The sequence below is a fragment of the Rhinolophus sinicus genome, chromosome 5 (assembly GCF_057876585.1).
Source record: "Rhinolophus sinicus isolate RSI-liver-muscle chromosome 5, RSI-T2T, whole genome shotgun sequence".
NCBI lineage: Eukaryota > Metazoa > Chordata > Mammalia > Chiroptera > Rhinolophidae > Rhinolophus > Rhinolophus sinicus.
In genome coordinates this window covers 70,109,292-70,126,040 of record NC_142505.1, presented here as the reverse complement: position 1 = coordinate 70,126,040, position 16,749 = coordinate 70,109,292, and the positions used below count along the sequence as shown (strand labels likewise).

General features: G+C 38.6%; 1 protein-coding gene across 7 annotated transcripts in view; it reads left to right on the top strand.

The window, feature by feature from the left end:
* Positions 1-16,749, top strand: part of MAPK9 (mitogen-activated protein kinase 9) — a 51,905-nt gene that overhangs the window by 14,586 nt on the left and 20,570 nt on the right. For 6 of the 7 annotated variants that reach the window (XM_088798553.1, XM_074313350.2, XM_074313351.2 and 3 more), the window contains exons 3-5: positions 9,687-9,816; positions 12,380-12,438; positions 14,510-14,648. In XM_088798553.1, coding sequence (XP_088654679.1) covers positions 9,687-9,816; positions 12,380-12,438; positions 14,510-14,648 — 328 coding nt within the window. Of the gene's footprint in view, positions 1-9,686; positions 9,817-12,379; positions 12,439-12,699; positions 12,838-14,509; positions 14,649-16,749 lie in introns of those variants that run through there. The other variant, XM_019716975.3, reaches the window with a different exon arrangement.

The window sequence follows — 16,749 nt, the reverse complement described above, 5'->3', positions numbered from 1 at the left end:
CAGATTGTAGGATACAACCCCAAATCCTTAGAATACTGCATAAACTTAAATAGGTAGCAATTTTTCATTTCTTCTTTTTTTTTCTTTTCTTTTCCATTCCCCCTGCCATTATGATAGTAGAGGAATAGGTATGACAGTGAGTTGTCATAGAAATTTGGAGTTTTATTCATTTCTTCATCCTGGCCACCTCTCCCCCTCCCCCTTTTATTCCCAATCACTCCTATTCATTTCTAGGCGCCATCACTGCTGTGCCTTACCCTTTATTGGCAGGATGAGGCCAGTCAGTGTCATTATCACCCATGGATTAACCAGGAAGGGATGCTGTGTGAGGGGTTGGGCTAGCCATCTCTTCCTTGGTGTCTCACTTCAACTATGTGTCCAGCCCAGGACGTCAGAACCGTTGGTCTGACCCTGAACCTTAGTGTCTTGCATGGTAAGACAGTCAGCTGCTGCGACATCACTGGCCAGCGAAAGGTAAAGTTTTCCACATGTTTTCTAGAATACAGTTATCAGCACTTCCCAAACGTCTTATCCCTTAGTTTTCCAGGCAAAACTTTTTTCTTCTTTTGGTCAATTAAAAACAAGATTGTCTTTGCATCTAAAAGACACTGTGATGAAACTAAATACCCAGCGTTTACAGCTGGTAGGCGAAGGGGGTTCAAAATGAAAGAGAACTCTTGGATGGATATTTTAGGAGGGGAGTTTGTGTTCCTTAGAGACGTTGGGTTTAGAGACTCTTCACCAGCGGTTTGTAACAGCTCCTCTGTTGTAGAGGCATGTGACTGGGGAAGTCAGTTGTTTTCTTTGGCCCAGGTGGCTGGAGGCCCTGGGAGCAAAGAGGAGGTGGCGGTTTAGAGCTTCCTGGGCAAACTAATGTGGGAGAAGGGCAGTTTGTAAGGACTGCACAGCTTGTGTCTAAAATAGTGGTGATCTTAACTTCCAAATAATAACACACTTAAAGTCATAAAGTCAATGGATGGTTCATGTTAGGGCACTTTGATGTTAATAAAAAGTTCTAGACAATAAAATATTCTTTTGATTTAAAATCCATCTCTTATTTGGAATTGGATGGTAATTTGACACAGGTAATTCAGTAAGACTGATGTCAAGGACATTTAATGTAATACCCCTGTTAAGAGGATGACTGGAAGTTCATAATTAATTGTAAAACAGAAGACTGCATAAAGGATAAGCAGTTAAAACTAATGACTTCATTATAGCATGGCAAATAAAATCACGTGCTATAATACTTTATGAAATACTATTTTGCAGAGATTTGTTTTGATTTCTGGTTTGCATATGCTACTTCTCATCTTTATTTTTTTTAAATGTTTAATGATGAAATTGTTCATTATGGATGTGTATTTCTCATTTTAAAATTCTACTTTTGAAATAAAAGTTTCTAATATGCCATTATAAACTAAACCTCCTCTGGTAAAAGCAGTGGTAGAATTATAAGAAGGAAAATACTGAAGTTTAACAAAAAGAAAAATTTAAAAACTGAGAGTCCAGAAATAAACCCATACATATATGGCCAGTTGATTTTCAAAAAAAGGTGCCGTGATTATTCAATGGGGAAAGAGCAGTCTTTTCAAGAAATGGTGCTGAACAAGTAAAAACTCATAGACACAGACAACAGTTTAATGGTTACCAGAGAGTAAGGGGGAGGGGAATGGTAGAAGAGGGTGAAGGGGGTCAAATATATGGTGACGGAAGGAGACTAGACTTTGGGAGGTGATATATAGATGATATATATATCATTTATATCAGTGCAATATATAGATGATGCATTATAGAATTGTATACTTGAAACCTATATAATTTTATTAACTAATGTAACCCCAATATATTTAATAAAAAAAAAGAGAGAAATGGTGCTGGAATGACTGAAGATCCACATGCAAAAGAATGAAGTTGGACTCCTATCGTGTAAGAAGTAAACTCAAAATGGGTCAATAACCTAACAGAAAAAAACTTAGGAGGAAAGCTTCATGACTTTGGATCCTTAGAAATGACACCAAAAGCATGAGCAACAAAAGAAAAAAATTGGACTTCACCAAACTGTGCATTGAAGGACACTATCAAGAGAGTGAAAAAACCTACAAAATGGGAGAATATTTGCAAATATATCTGACAAGTATCCAGAATATATAAAGAACTTGTATAGCTCAACAACAAAAAGAAAAATTTTTTAAAAACAGGCAAAGGATTTGTAGAGACATTTCCCCAAAGAAGATACACAAATGGCCAAAAAACACATGAAAAGATTCTCATCATTAGTCCTTTGGGAATGTAAGCCGAAACCACAATGAGATACCACTTCCCACCCACTAGAATGACCATAATCAAAACCAAAAATAACAAATATAGACAAGAATGTGAAGAAATGAGAATGCTTATACATTATGCTGAGTGAGAGAAGCCAGACATGAAAGGTAATCTATGAGTCCATTTATGTGAAATACCCAAAGAAGACAAATCCAGAGAGGCAGATTGGTGGCTAACGGGCCAGGGGGGAGGGGGACAGGGTCAGCTGCCTAATGGGTCTGGGGTTTCTTTTGGGGGTGATGAAAATCTTTGGGAATTACATAGATACGGTGACTGCACAACGCTATAAATGCACTGAGTGCCACTGAATTGTTCACTTTAAAATGGTTATTTTTATGTTTGTGTGAATCTCACCTCAATAAAAAGTGTTTTGAAAAAAATAAACTGGAAGGTGCCTTACACTAAGGATATTTGTCATTTTTAATGGCTATGTAACTCCTAATACTATAGTATTATACATAATGATATTTTCATGTTATGCATAAAATATGTTGTAATTTTCTTGTAGCTTAAGTTATGTATTGACAGAATCTTAACAGTAACCTCACTTAGCTCTTAATATTTTCATTTATCTGGTTTTATGACAATTTTATTAATATTTATGGGAACAGCTTTCATCTCACATACAGAATGGTAGGAAGAAGTAGGTAGAGGCTAAAATTTTAACACCATCCTAAATCTCCTCTCTTACAAACCCCAGTTTCCATAGCCTGAGCTTTGATTCTAAAGAGAGGTTAAAAACTGGGGTTTGCTCTATTCTTCTCAAGGAAGAAGTCATTACTTTGAATTGATTCAGGCAGCTCTTCCTGAGCCCACGCACAACTCATGGTGGTGATCTCTGATGTCCTTAATTCACTTAACTTTGTAACCTAAGCCAGCTATTCATTACCAAATGCAAGCCTTTTTATTTAGTTAACTTTACTGGATGCATAGAAAAGGGGTTAGTTACCTAACTTGATTCAGATTGACATTTCCTTTTAGAAATGTTTGTACAATTATGAGCATTATTCTCAGACTCCTTGAATGTTTCATCTTTTGACCTTTAGATAAAGTAGCACCACAGGAGTTGGTCCTAGATGGAGACCTGGTCTCCATGATTACTTTATTGCTACTTTCTCCCAGAGCCTGTGCCACCCGGGGAGCTGACTGGCTGTCCCTTGCCTGCCCTCCAGGCTGAGGCTTCGTGGGCCCACTGAGCTATAGCAGTGGTGGTGCTGGGAGTGGCAGTGCTTGGGTTGCCGGGAGAGAAACCTGCCCCTGGTCCTCCACATGTCTTCTGAGGATTCTTTCTGGCTCTATTTTGCATAGCGTCTTGGATATTCTCATTACGCTGTAAGGTCCTTAAAAGAAAAGTGTTCTGTGCATGGTGCAATGTGAGGGTCTATGACCTAGTCCTGCTGTTGGGATAGAGCAATAGCAGATGTGACTCTGCCAGTCACACCCCTTTTTTACATCAGTGATGTAAGGGCTTGAATGTCCCCACCATCAAGCCCTAACTTCCAAATAACCTATTCTTTCCAGTGATCCCTTCCCGGCAGATACGATAGGTTCTTCCTGACGCCCATCACTTGTGTCTCTACTGTATCTCCTTGGATTCTCTTCTGAACCCCACCCCCCAAGTCAATTGAGATACCATCCCTGGTCTTTCAAGACTTACCTGTGACATGTCCCCCAGATAATCTCAGCTCACTCTGCGAAGAGTCTCCTCTCGGATTGATCAAAATGCTTGGTTCTCTCTCCCTCTCTCTTTCTCCCTCTCTCCCTCTCCCTCTCTTTCTTTCCCTCTCTTCCTCTCCCTCCTTCTCTCCCCCCAGAACTATAAGATAATAAATGTGTGTTTTAAATCAGTAAATTTGTGGTAATCTGTTAACAGCAGCAATAGGAAAGTAATGCAGGGGACGTGTGTTTTTACATTTTTGAAAAATAAAATGTAACAAGTAGCTATAGTACCAGATTTACAAAACTTGTGAATCATCTATTTGAATTTTACAAAGACAAAGGGACAGGTGAGCAGGTAAACCAAAGTGCAAGGACTGGTGCAGGATTAGATGGAAGAGCTGGGATCAGAATACAGTATTTTGACTCCGAATTTTGAACTCTTTTATACTTGTCTTTGTTTTATTTTTTCCTATGTTTTTGTTGTTTATTAAAAATGTTAGTAAAATTAATTAGGAAATAATTTTTCAAATGTTTATCATTTTGAAGTATTCGTAGACATCAGCAAATCATACAGTAAAATTAAGTAATTGCAAGATTTTGAAGCTCTAGTGGGGAAAATGTGTGTACATTTCTTTTACATATATTTAACTTTTCTTTCTCCTTTTAAAATCTCAAGTTGTTCAGCCAAAATAGTAAAGACTATATATTTTAGGAAGCAGTTCTATGAAGTGTTGAACTTTAAAAAAGGTGTTTAATCTTAGATCTGGCAGCACTTAGAAGTGACAGTTACAACCTTAGCATGAAATGTTTGGTTTGCTCATTCCTTTTTACTTCTTCTAGTTCTGTATAAGCAGGAACGTTGGCTTGTTCCTACACTGTTTTATTTTCTCTGTGTTAATGTAAATAAATGAAAACATAAAATGTCCACAATAAAATTTCTATGATAAAGAAGTTGTGAGGTAAAAGGCATAGCAAGGCTGTGATTCAGGAGACTTGAGTCTAAATCCAGCTCTGATCCTCACAGCAGTAGTTCTTTGTGATTGGCCAAATCATGTGTCATTGTTGGCCTTAGTAGTTTCACCTCTACAATGAGTGCTTTGGAACTTCTGATTTAAGATGGTGGATCACACACCTAAGCCAAGAGAACAGGGGGAGGGCCAGTAGTCAGTGGTTGCAAGCTTTTAACAAGTTTCTGAAATTATAAAAAGTAACTGGAAACTTCATGCAGGTAAAAGAGAGCAGAGGAAGTGAGCATAAGTGGATGAGACACTTGCAACAAGGAAGAGAACCTACCTATAGTACAACCCCAGAGAGACTGTGGGTATAGAATTGACAGATACGGAAAATGAAGATGAAATGGGTGGCTAGAAATGTGGGTGTTCATCAAAAGTGTGTCTATGAAGGAGTTGGGCCAGTTGGTTCCCAACATTCCCACCCCCACCTCCACGTTCAACATTTGCCTCTAGAGAGTGAGTAGGTGAGTGAAGAACTACTAGGCCAGGATCCATGGCAGGATGGAAGTCTAATGAGGGGAGCCCAGGATTTGGGGCTGTCTTTCCCATGAGGGCTTTTGAAAATTCTGGAGTGGGCGGCTGAGAGATTGAATAGTGCTTTGGACTGCCTGGTGGGGCTAGGAGACAGGATTTGAGTCCAGGGCCCCCAAAGGGGCCTAGTGAACTTCCTTTGCTTTGAATTAGCACCAGTAAAGGATTGCATCCTAGAAGAAAGAATGAACCAGAGAGAAAGAGGCCCTTGTAGGCACTACCACTCAGCTTCAAATCATCTAGTTTGCTGAACTTGAACTTGAGGTAAATCCAAACTGCTAGTGCCCCCAGGTACCCAGCAGAAGTAAATGTACCGGTAAATGCTCTCTGGAGGGAGATGATATCATACTGGATATCAAATTATTTCTAGATGGCAAACAGTTTTGTAAGTGCAAGCACCAGCACACAACCAAAAATGACTAGTCACACAAGGGAATTAGACAACATGCACAAAATCAGCAAAACAACAGAGAAAAGAAATAATGCACAGGGGATATTGGCATTATTTTGGATCCAAACTTTGAAATAATTCTGATGTTATGTTCAGGAAGGTAAAAGGCAAGATGAAAATTTTTGGGGTGGAAAAATGAAAACTTAAACCTAAATAGAAATTCTAGAACTGCAATGTATAAGTAATAAAATTATGGAGTTAATGGTTGGGTTTAACTGAAGAGAGAAATAGTGATCTGAAAGATAAGTTAGAATAAAATATCCAGAATGAAGCCTGGCAAGACTAAAAGGTAGAAAACTACAAAGGAGAGGATTTGTTCTCTATTGCTGCATCACAGATTACCACAAACTAAGTGGTTTAAAACAACACCCATTTATAATCTCATAGTTAATAGGTCAGAAATCTGGGTGGGCTTGCCCAGGTTCTCTGCTCTGCCTCACAGGCTAAGATGAAGATGCTGGCTCACTGGGCCCTCATCTGGAGGCTCTGGGGAAGGAGCTGCTTCCAGGTGCTTTCAAGCTGTTGACAGAACCCAGTTTCTTAAACTGTAGGTCTGAGGTCCCCATTCCCTTGCTCTCTGTCAGCCACTCTGCTCCTAGAGACTCCCCCATTGCTCCTGACGTGACCCTCCATCTTAAACACAGCAATGTCCTGTCTAGCCCATCTCAGGATTCAGCTCTCTGACTTTCCCGTCTTCCCACTGACCAGATCAAACTCTGCTTCTAAAGGGCTGTTGTGATTAGATTAGCCCCCACCCGCCTTTTGTTAAAATGACTATGTTTAGCCCCCATGCAAGACACAAGATCAATATTCAAAAACAAAAAAACAAAACAAAAAAACTTCCAGTGCCTACATATTAGTAGAACAAACGACTTTGGAGAATAGTTTTGCATAATCTACTAAAATAAAATAAAATATATGCAATCCTACTCTTAGCCATCTACTCATCAGAAATGCATGCATGTATGAGATTGTTTATGACCATGTTTTTTATAATTGTTTGCAAACTGAAAACAACTGAAGAATCTATTGAGGCTATGTCATAGAGTCATTCATAGGAACATTATAGCAATGACAGAATGAAGCAACACCGGATAAATCTCACAAATATGATGTTGAGTGAAAGAAGTCTGACACAGATGATTTCAAAAACTAGGCAAAAATAAACTGGCAGGTGAGCTTAAAGATACATGTTTAGCTGGTAAAAGCAAGGAATTATTATCATAAAAGTCAGAAGCAGTTAGGAGGACAGGAGAGACAGTGATTAGTAGGAGGTGTGGGGCACTTTGGGGGTGCTGACAAAACATGCCCTTTGTGATAAATCATTAGGCATAAGCCTTATCACCAACAACATTCAACATAGGGAATCAGTGGAGTTGCGAGAAAAACCTGATTCTGGACTTAGAAGACAAACTATCAGTCAAAGGAGAGAGCAGAGTAAGATCATTTATCTCCTATGCATTTGAAGAAAATTCCTTGAGGATGTACTCCAACAAAGACAATACAAGCGCATATGACACATGGAACAGTGGAGGCCGGTGAGAAGTCCCAGGGCAATAACTGTGCAGCAGGCCTTGAAAGAAATTTCAAAAAGAATGGAATTCATTCCAAACAACAGATAATGTAAGAAGGGAGGAAGTACTGGTAATAGCTTAAAACAGGTATGTTTTCCTTCTCTTAATAAAGAAAAAAAAATGTTCATTGGAAAAGCTGGAAAAAGGCATGATCCAAGTATAAAACTAATGTAAAAGGACATGATGTTTAAGCAGTTGTTGGAATCTAACAAAAGAATCCATTTGACCTTGATGCTGGCACTGGTCTCACTCCCCTAGGAGAGGCAGCGAGAGTCGTGATCTTTAGAAAATTAAATATAATCCCAGCTCTGCAATCAGCAGTGTTTACATGCTCACACATGTATACTCTGTCTTAGCTTTCAACTTTTAGTCACATCCTAAATAAGAAACACAGAAAACTTAACTATAGAGAACAATTAGATGTGTTATCAGGCTTGACAGTTTAAGACAGAAGTTTGGAGGAAAGAGAATAGAGAGCTGGAAAAGAAAGGATATGGAATACAATAGTCTCATTTTACATACTGAAGAGTCGAGAGGATCTTTGGAGAATGACGGAACAGAAATTTAGGCAGGCGTTTTATTTAAAGTTACACAGGTAACCAAGAGAAAAGTTAAAAATAACATGAGAACAAAAAAGTGGGAGGAGTTGGAGTTTTGAGTGACTAAATCCTTAGTTTTCGTAATGGGGCATAGTAGATAATTCCTAAAATTGATAAATGAGGAAATAGTGATAAAAGTATATTCTTTGCAGTTCAGAAGCGATCGCAAGAAGTAAAACCAGGGGTAATTGAAGGTAGTTGCTCCTGGAGTGGGAACGAGGAGTGGGAAGCATGTGGGTGCTCAGACGCTCAGAATTGGTCCATTTGGCTCATTTTGGACACAGACTGTTGAGACCAAAAAAGTTGTGTCTCTTTTCAAATTCCTGAAACCGAGAAATAGAATATAGGTACAAAGACATACGTGTGTACAAATTCATTAATTAATGATTTCACAAATAGCTTTCTCTTTAACATTTTACAATTTATATGAATGGTGCATTTACATATGGGCGTGTGAGTTTACATATGTGTAAACATGTACACATAATGTGAACTGAATTTGAGAAAAAAATAATTCCAAAGTGACATGAAGTTTCTAACCATTCTTAACCAAATGCTATAGCAGGCAGTGTTCAATTTAAAAGCAGGTTGAATTAAATTAGGGTTGTTTGGCAAAAAACATTATTCATAGAAGTGAATAAGTGTAAGCCATGTTTTAAACTGAATAAGATAAAGAAATAGAAACCATATTTTAAATGGCGCTTAGGTTTTTAGGTTTTACGTGTTTAACCCCTGATGCGTAGCCAAAAGAAGATAATAACATGAATGCTACTATTAGTGCTAGTTTGAAATTAGTACAAAATGTACAATCAGGCTACTCAGTTATTCCTGTCTATTTTCCGGAGGAAAATGAACCGTAAATTTTGACTGGGAGCTTGAGATGCTGGAAGCATAGGCTGTAGAAGATTCTATTCTTACTATGATAGTGTGAGGTGCTGTTTCTAGTAGAATTTTATATACTCGTATAACAATTGCTTACATTAGGGTTTGTGTTTCTTGGGGAATTTACCATGAGCTGAGATTTTGGCTTCTGTTTTCTTTTTAGATTTTTTCCTTCTGGGAAAAACACAATCAGTACTTAGATTTATTATTTTCTTCCATGAGTTCAACTGTTTCTTCCACTGAGATACTCCAAAATATACTTATATTTTATTCTGTGATAAGCAGTGGCTTTTATTCAACTGACTGACATATCTAAACTGAAGATTTCATTTCCTAACCTGCCTGAAGTACTCCATGTTAAATTACTTGGTTCTGAACATAATAATCTCAACGAATACAAGAGAAGTCCACGTGCAAAGGGTTGCTGCACCCATTCTAACTGCAGCTGCTCCTCAAAGCAGTCAGTCCGTCCTGCACTCTTAGCCAGCTCACCTGGGCCTTCGCATGTACAAGTACCTCACATGGAAACCAGCAGAAAGAGTTTTCCTTGTTTGTTACTCATTAAGATAGTACATTGACTGTACATTCTGCATTGCTGTATTTTCCAAAACCATTCTAATGGATTGCTTATTATATTTCCTAATTATAGTGCTGCTTTTGATACAGTTCTTGGGATAAACGTTGCAGTCAAGAAACTAAGCCGGCCTTTTCAGAATCAAACTCATGCAAAGAGAGCTTATCGTGAACTCGTCCTCCTAAAATGTGTCAATCATAAAAATGTAAGTTCTGTCTCTGCTACCTCTCTGTACTTGAATGTTGTCTGTGATGTGGTAGTCTTCTTGGTCACACTGAGTTTGGACCTAGGGTAAACTAGTGATAAACATAACAATTTAAATGGTTATATTTTATTGATAAAATTCTTATCAACATTGGGGAGATTGAAGTCAGCAGAGGCATCACAGTCTGTAGGAATTTAGGTCACTCAGCATGCATAGGAATGTCAGTTTACCCTGTAGCCATTTGATTTTCACTATTTCTGTTTCTGCAAAATGGCAACAGCATTTATTGACCTAACAAATTGAGAAACAACTAAATATTTTTTAGAAAAACATTGTTCTAAGCTTGTAATACAGACATTTCAGTTTTAAATAAATGTTGTTAGATGATGTTGTATTCAAGATAGCTGTACATGGCATCTCCACAGACATCAAAGCACTGTCAATTTTAAGGAAAAAAGGCATGTTGCTAGGAAATGAGGTCCTCAGGCACATTTTGTGTTCTCTTACGGGTCTCTGAGTATTATTTTGAGTATGATTTTGATAACCTCACCATGTGATAAAATCATAGAATGTTAAGTCTGGAAGGGCCTTTGAAGAGCTCCCCGACAGGACCCCTTTTTGTTGGGGGGTTGAGAATTTAAGATGACCCTCTACTCTATATGGTTCCCGTTGTTTTATGCTGGGACTTCCTAGTGTAGGGACATTAAATACAAAACTAAGATAGGTTCTTCCTTTTGAGTCTGTGCTTCAAGTTTGTTTTTCATTTCTCCAACACATACTTTATTTTACTTATTTATTTTAAAAAATTGTTTTCAGGTTACAAAAAATACGGTTATTATTTTTTAAAATTCAAACAATATAAACAAGAAGGCAAAAATCCTTGAATCCCACCACCCACAGGCCACTATCATGAACATTTTGGTGAACGTTCTCATGCATATGGGAACATACACATGTGCATAAATAAGATAAGCCACGTTGTCATGCATCCTGCTTTTGCCCTCATGGAATGTTGCTGGGTCTCATATACGTTAATGAATATAGATAGAAGCAATTTTTTAAATAGCTACATAGTATAGATACAGGGTCATTTATTTAACCAATCACCTATTACTGGATATTTAGGTTGTCTCCAGTTTTTCCCTATTAAAAACAGTCTGCAATGAATATCCTTCTACGTTCATCTTTGCGCACTCCAGGTGAATTTCTTGGCCAACATTGCTGGGTCAAAGAGTATGCACACTTCTGGCTGTAATACTGGAGGGTACCAAAAAAATGTATACACATAACTTGTATTCATCTTTTGTTATCAGTATGTATTGAGTATTACCACTTTAATACAGTTTTTTCCTTTCTTAAAATGTGTATACATTTTTTTTGGCATCTTCTGTATATGCTGACAAATTGACCTCAAGGAAGACGGTCAGTTTCACACTTTCGTTAAGAATATCTGAGAATGTCTTTTATTTCAAAATTCCCCAGCACTACACCTTGTTGATCTTTTGTTTTACTTTGCCAATCTGACATAACAAATGAAATATTTTTATTTGTGAGGCTGAATTTCTTTCCATATCTCTATTAGCCATTTATTTTTAATTCTTGAGAATTTGTTTTTCCAAGGGCATTGGCACTTTTCTCTTGTACTATTGGTCTCTTTCTTATGCTTTTATAGAACATCTTTGTATATTAAAGCCATCAACCCTCACTTCTTTTTCCATTTAACCTTATTTAGGTTGATTTTGCCATACTGATTTTTTTTTCTTTGTTTTTGGTTGGTTGGTTGATCTGTCATACTTAGAAAAAGCTTTTCTACACCAGGATTATATAAATGTTTGCCTACACTTTAATGTTTTATGGTTTCATATCTTAGATTTAAATCTTTGTTCCAGTCCAAGTTTATCTTGGTATAGAGATTGAATTATAGATCCAGTTTTGCTTTTTCCTTGGTTAGCCGGCTACCCCAGTCCTATATACTGAATATTCCTCTTTCTCTCCATCATTTGAAATGATTGAGGATGTGTGTTTGATGCTCAAACAGTAGGACTTATTCTTTAACCATTGGAGTGCCAGGACAGAGGCCTGCAGGAGGATCCATTCTAGAACCTTCTTTAAATAAATATATAATGCTATGAGGCGTTTCATCTTCATCATGCCAAAAATACAGGCTCTGTGTTTCAAAACTTTGTAGAAATTTGCACCTAGTATTTAACTTTTCAGATTTAACATATTGCTTTATTTCATGTTTTTCTACCCATAATTTCTACTTTTTCATGTTCAGAATCACAAAGACAATAAGTGGTAAAATTCTGTAATAATAAGTTACTAGGGACACATGAAAGTAATTTGATTAAAAGTGTATCTTATTTCCAAGGTGAGAATCCTAATCATTTAACTTTTTTCAGCCATGTAATAGAATGTTTTTGGTAAAAGCAATAACAGTAATAAAAACAATGCTCTCTGCTGTAATTTTTATCTCGTTTTAACATGTTAATATTAAACTTAATTTTTATAATCAAGTAGGGTTATTTGATATGGTGAGGTTTAACCAATTTTCTCTTTTCAGATCATTAGTTTGTTAAATGTGTTTACACCACAAAAAACGCTAGAAGAATTTCAAGATGTGTAAGTATCATTTTTTATTCAATAATGCACTATGCAGCAAAGACTGAAAATTTATAAAAGAAAGTAACTTATTTTATTAGGAAATGTAGGTAGCAATACATTTTTAATGACGTCTTAGCTATTTTTCTCTGTGAAGAGAAGCAGTAAGGAAATGGATAATAATATTCAGTTGTTTGTGCCTAAATGGTTATCATCTCCGTAACAGATAAAGGATGACTGGAGATAATTCTTCAGAGCAGAGAGCGACTATTAATGCCACTGATTGGCTTTACTGAAATAGCAAACGTTTTTCTCCAGTCCCCTGGAAGCCAGCATTGTAGGGTTTGGCTGTTCACAATCATTATTTGACATGGAAAGACCTCACTGGATCAGTGACATTTGAAGAAAGCCTTGAAGGAGGTGAGGGGGTTGGTCCTACAGCTATTTGGGCGGAGAGGGGGTTGAGGTAGGAAGGAACAGTCAATGCCAAGGAATGGAAGTGGGAGTGTGCCTGGTGTGCTCTCAGAACAGCAAGAGGCCAGCGTGGCCAGAGCTGAGGGAGCAAGGAGAGAAGATGATGTGGGCTCAGAAGTGACAAGGCCAGACACTGTAGGCTCCAGGCCACTGTCAGGATTTCAGTTTACTCTAAGGCAAGTCAGGAAGACTTTCAACAAGGAGGGAGCTTACCTGACTTTCATTTTAGAAGAGTAACTTTGATTTCTGGTTTGAGAACCCATCATAAAGTGTGGGGTGACACAGAGGACCAGTTGGGAGGCTATTGCAGTGATTCAGGTGAAGTTTGGGTGGTTGCATTTAGACGAGAGGGTAGTGATGAGGGGAAAGGGAAGAGAGTAGGTGCCAAGACTGGAAAGTCGGACCACAGTGTTTGCTCTTAGGATGTGTGGTGTCAGAACGAGAGGGGCTGAGGATGATGCCTGGATTTTTGGCCGAGCACCTGAAGGATGGAAGTGCTCTCAGCTGAGATGAGGAAGGCTGCAGGAAGAACGGTCAGAGGGCGGGGTGGGATCCGGAGCGCAGTTTGGGACATGACTTCAAGATGTCTGTGGGACGCCCAAGTGGCACTGTTAATGGGGCTGTTAGATAAATGGTCCTGGAGAGCGGTGTGGGCTGAAGCTATGAATTTGGGAGTCGATGGTCTACATCTGGTGTTTAAAGCCTTGAGACCAGAGGAAATCGTCCAGATTGTGACAGAGACGAGAAGAAGACCAAGGAGCAAATGCTGTCAGTCCAACTGTAAGAAGTTGGGGACAGGATCAGCCAGGACTTAGCAACACGGAAGTCACTGGAGCCTTGCGGACAGCTTCAGCAGAGCGCGGGGGCAGAGTGGGGGGGTGGGGAGGTGGGGGGGAGGCAAAAGCCTGAGCAGGGTGAGACTGAGAAAAAATGGGGAAAGAATTGGACATGGCAAGTATGACACCCCTTTGGGGAGTTTGGCTTACAAAGGTAATAAAAATAGAGGGTGGTAGCTGGTGGGAGACGTAGAGTCACATTTTTTTACTTTTTGAAAATTATTTTCCAATTACAGATGACATATTAATTTCAGGTGGACAACATAGTGGTTACACATTTATATACCTTACAAAGGGATGACCTGGATAAATCTAGTACCCATTTGACACCATACGTAGTTATTATGATATTATTGACTGTATTCCCTGTGCTGTACTTTACATCTTTGGGGGTCAATTTCTTAAGATGAGAGAAATAACAGAATGGTTTCTATACTTGTAAGAATGATCCAATCGTAAAAGGTTTAAGATGTAGGGGAATTTGGATGTTTGAGATTCTGTTTACAATTATATAAAAATTGTGTTTTTTTAACTTGAAAGACAATGTGTTGTTAGTTGTTTTTTCTTTTGAAAAACTTTTACAAAGTTTCATTATACATTTACCTCTTTTCAAGATACCTCATAAAATGTTGAGAGAAAAAAATAATTGTTTCACTTTTGCCAGTGTGTTGACTACGACTACGTAATAAGTTAGTACTGTTAAATAAAAGTTCTAGTTTAATAGCCATGAAGAAATTGGGGATAGTTTTCATGTGTACATGGCTGGCCTTCTTTTCCCTCAGGTATTTGGTTATGGAATTAATGGACGCTAACTTATGTCAAGTTATTCACATGGAGTTGGATCATGAAAGAATGTCCTACCTTCTTTACCAGATGCTCTGTGGTATTAAACATTTGCATTCAGCCGGTATCATTCATAGAGTAAGTAGTGATGCCATATTAATTTTATTTTTTAAAATCACAATCATTTTGTTGTCATAATCCTCCAGAAACAAAAGAGCTTCATATTTTTTTTAAAAAAATAGTCAGTGTTGAAAATCGAAATAAAATACGGGATAGTGTTGAGTTTCTAGACATTGTTGAGATGAGAAGACATTTCAATGCCTGGCTGGCCAGGGCCTGCAAGCCACCCTGGATGCAGGCAGGAGCCAGGTCCTCAGCTTGATATGCAGAAGAATAGTTAAAACGTAGAGAAAAATTACAAGAATAGGACGAAGAACTCCCAAATACTATTTACCCATATTCACCTTTTGTTAATATTTTTGCCATATTTGAAATCCCATTTTTCATGAATCAAGGGATTAGATTTAGGGTGGGAGAGAGTTAGAGGCCAAGTAGGTACAGTTGCTTGAGAAATCTTCCATAAACGATGGTCCAGATATCCATTTCTTCTCTTGTAAAATTCTGCCACACCAGCTTCCTAGCTCCACTAGTGGCCCCCAATGGGCCTCTTGATTGGCCTAAGGCTGGAGTTCCACTGAGAGTTGCCTGTACTATTGGGAAGTAACATTTAAAAACCAGGGAGCTACAATGTAATTCCCTAAGCTGGTTTTTATTTTTTTTTGACTTATATGGCTGAGTAAGCAGAACATCATGATAGAATCCTTTTTTAAAAAAACAAGTGAGATTAGAAGCAGAAATAATATAATTTTCTTGGAATAATTCATAGCATTCCCTAAATTATTATCATACTAATTTTGTTGACCGACTCTGTCTTTAGATACTATGTTTCAACATCAGGGACTTGTCATTTCTTGGAACTAGAATCTGTGTGGGGAGGAAGACAGTGAGATAAGAACAATGAAGTCTGTTTATACAGAGAAGAACAGAGAGATGTCTGATGGTGTACTAGATCTAGTAGGTGCCAGGAAAGGTTGGTACCATCACAGCTGCCAAGTGGAGGAGAGGGACCTCAGCCCATTCCCTTGTCCTGAGCCTCGGATGGATCTGCAGCCCGAGGCCAGCATGCCGGAGGCATCCTGGGTCCTCCCAGGGCCTGTCGCCTAGCCTGGCATGCTGGCTGGAAAGCACTGGGCTCCTGACCAATGTGCCGTCATGTAAAATACAGCCTTTGCTGCCACCAAGTGTTCAGTTAAAATAATACAAATTCTGTTGACAAATTTGCTTTAAAAAATAATAACACTAGGTTTTTTAACTGAAAATGAAGATTTCCCAACATATCATTCTATTTCTCTTCCTAAAAATTTCAAAGACCTTCACATAAATTAAGGCACTCTTAATATCTCTTAAATACATTTTGTATCAAATTCATGCTTTCAAGTAAGTGCCCAGAGTATTAGGCCTTACTTGGTTAAAGCTTACTAACTTTGTAAAGGGAAACGGTTTGCCCTACTTGTGTGTCTCCTCTTGGGCCTGGAGATACGTGGGAAAGCAGTGTCCTTTGATCCTGGGACCTGGGAGGAGCTGCAGCCCACAGGTACCTGTGTTTAGGGATGTGTGATCCCTGCAGCTTGGGCCCACTCCTGCTGTCCAGAGGTCAGGTACAGACCAAAGACGTGTTTTGTTTGCCCAGCATGGTGTTTAGAAACCTGAGAAGACCTGAGCAAATGATTCCATGGACCACCTGTCCATCCTGTTCACACCTTCATGGGGCCTGTCAAGCTCTCTGCTTGGGAAAGCACCACCTGCTCACTGGGGGAGAAGCAGATGAAGCAAATAGTGAAAGGCCTGTGTGCGCACCTCACCCACCCCACCAGGTCCAGGGAGGGAGGTGATGAACTGCGGTTAACCCTTTAGTGTGTTAACTTTAGTCTTCCCCATCCTTTTGCCTGTATACAATACCATACACCGATACACACTTTCAACTTTGCTTATTAAAATGGTTTTCTACTAAGCGTAAAATTTTAATTATTTGAAAAATAAATACCCATAATTCCAGCACTTTTTACTTTATATAATTCAAAACTTAAAAGAAATGAGAGTCCCCCGGCCCTCCACTGTCACCTGGAGGTGGCCAGTGAGCAGCTGGGGCAGGCATTTCCTTCCTCACTTTACACTGACA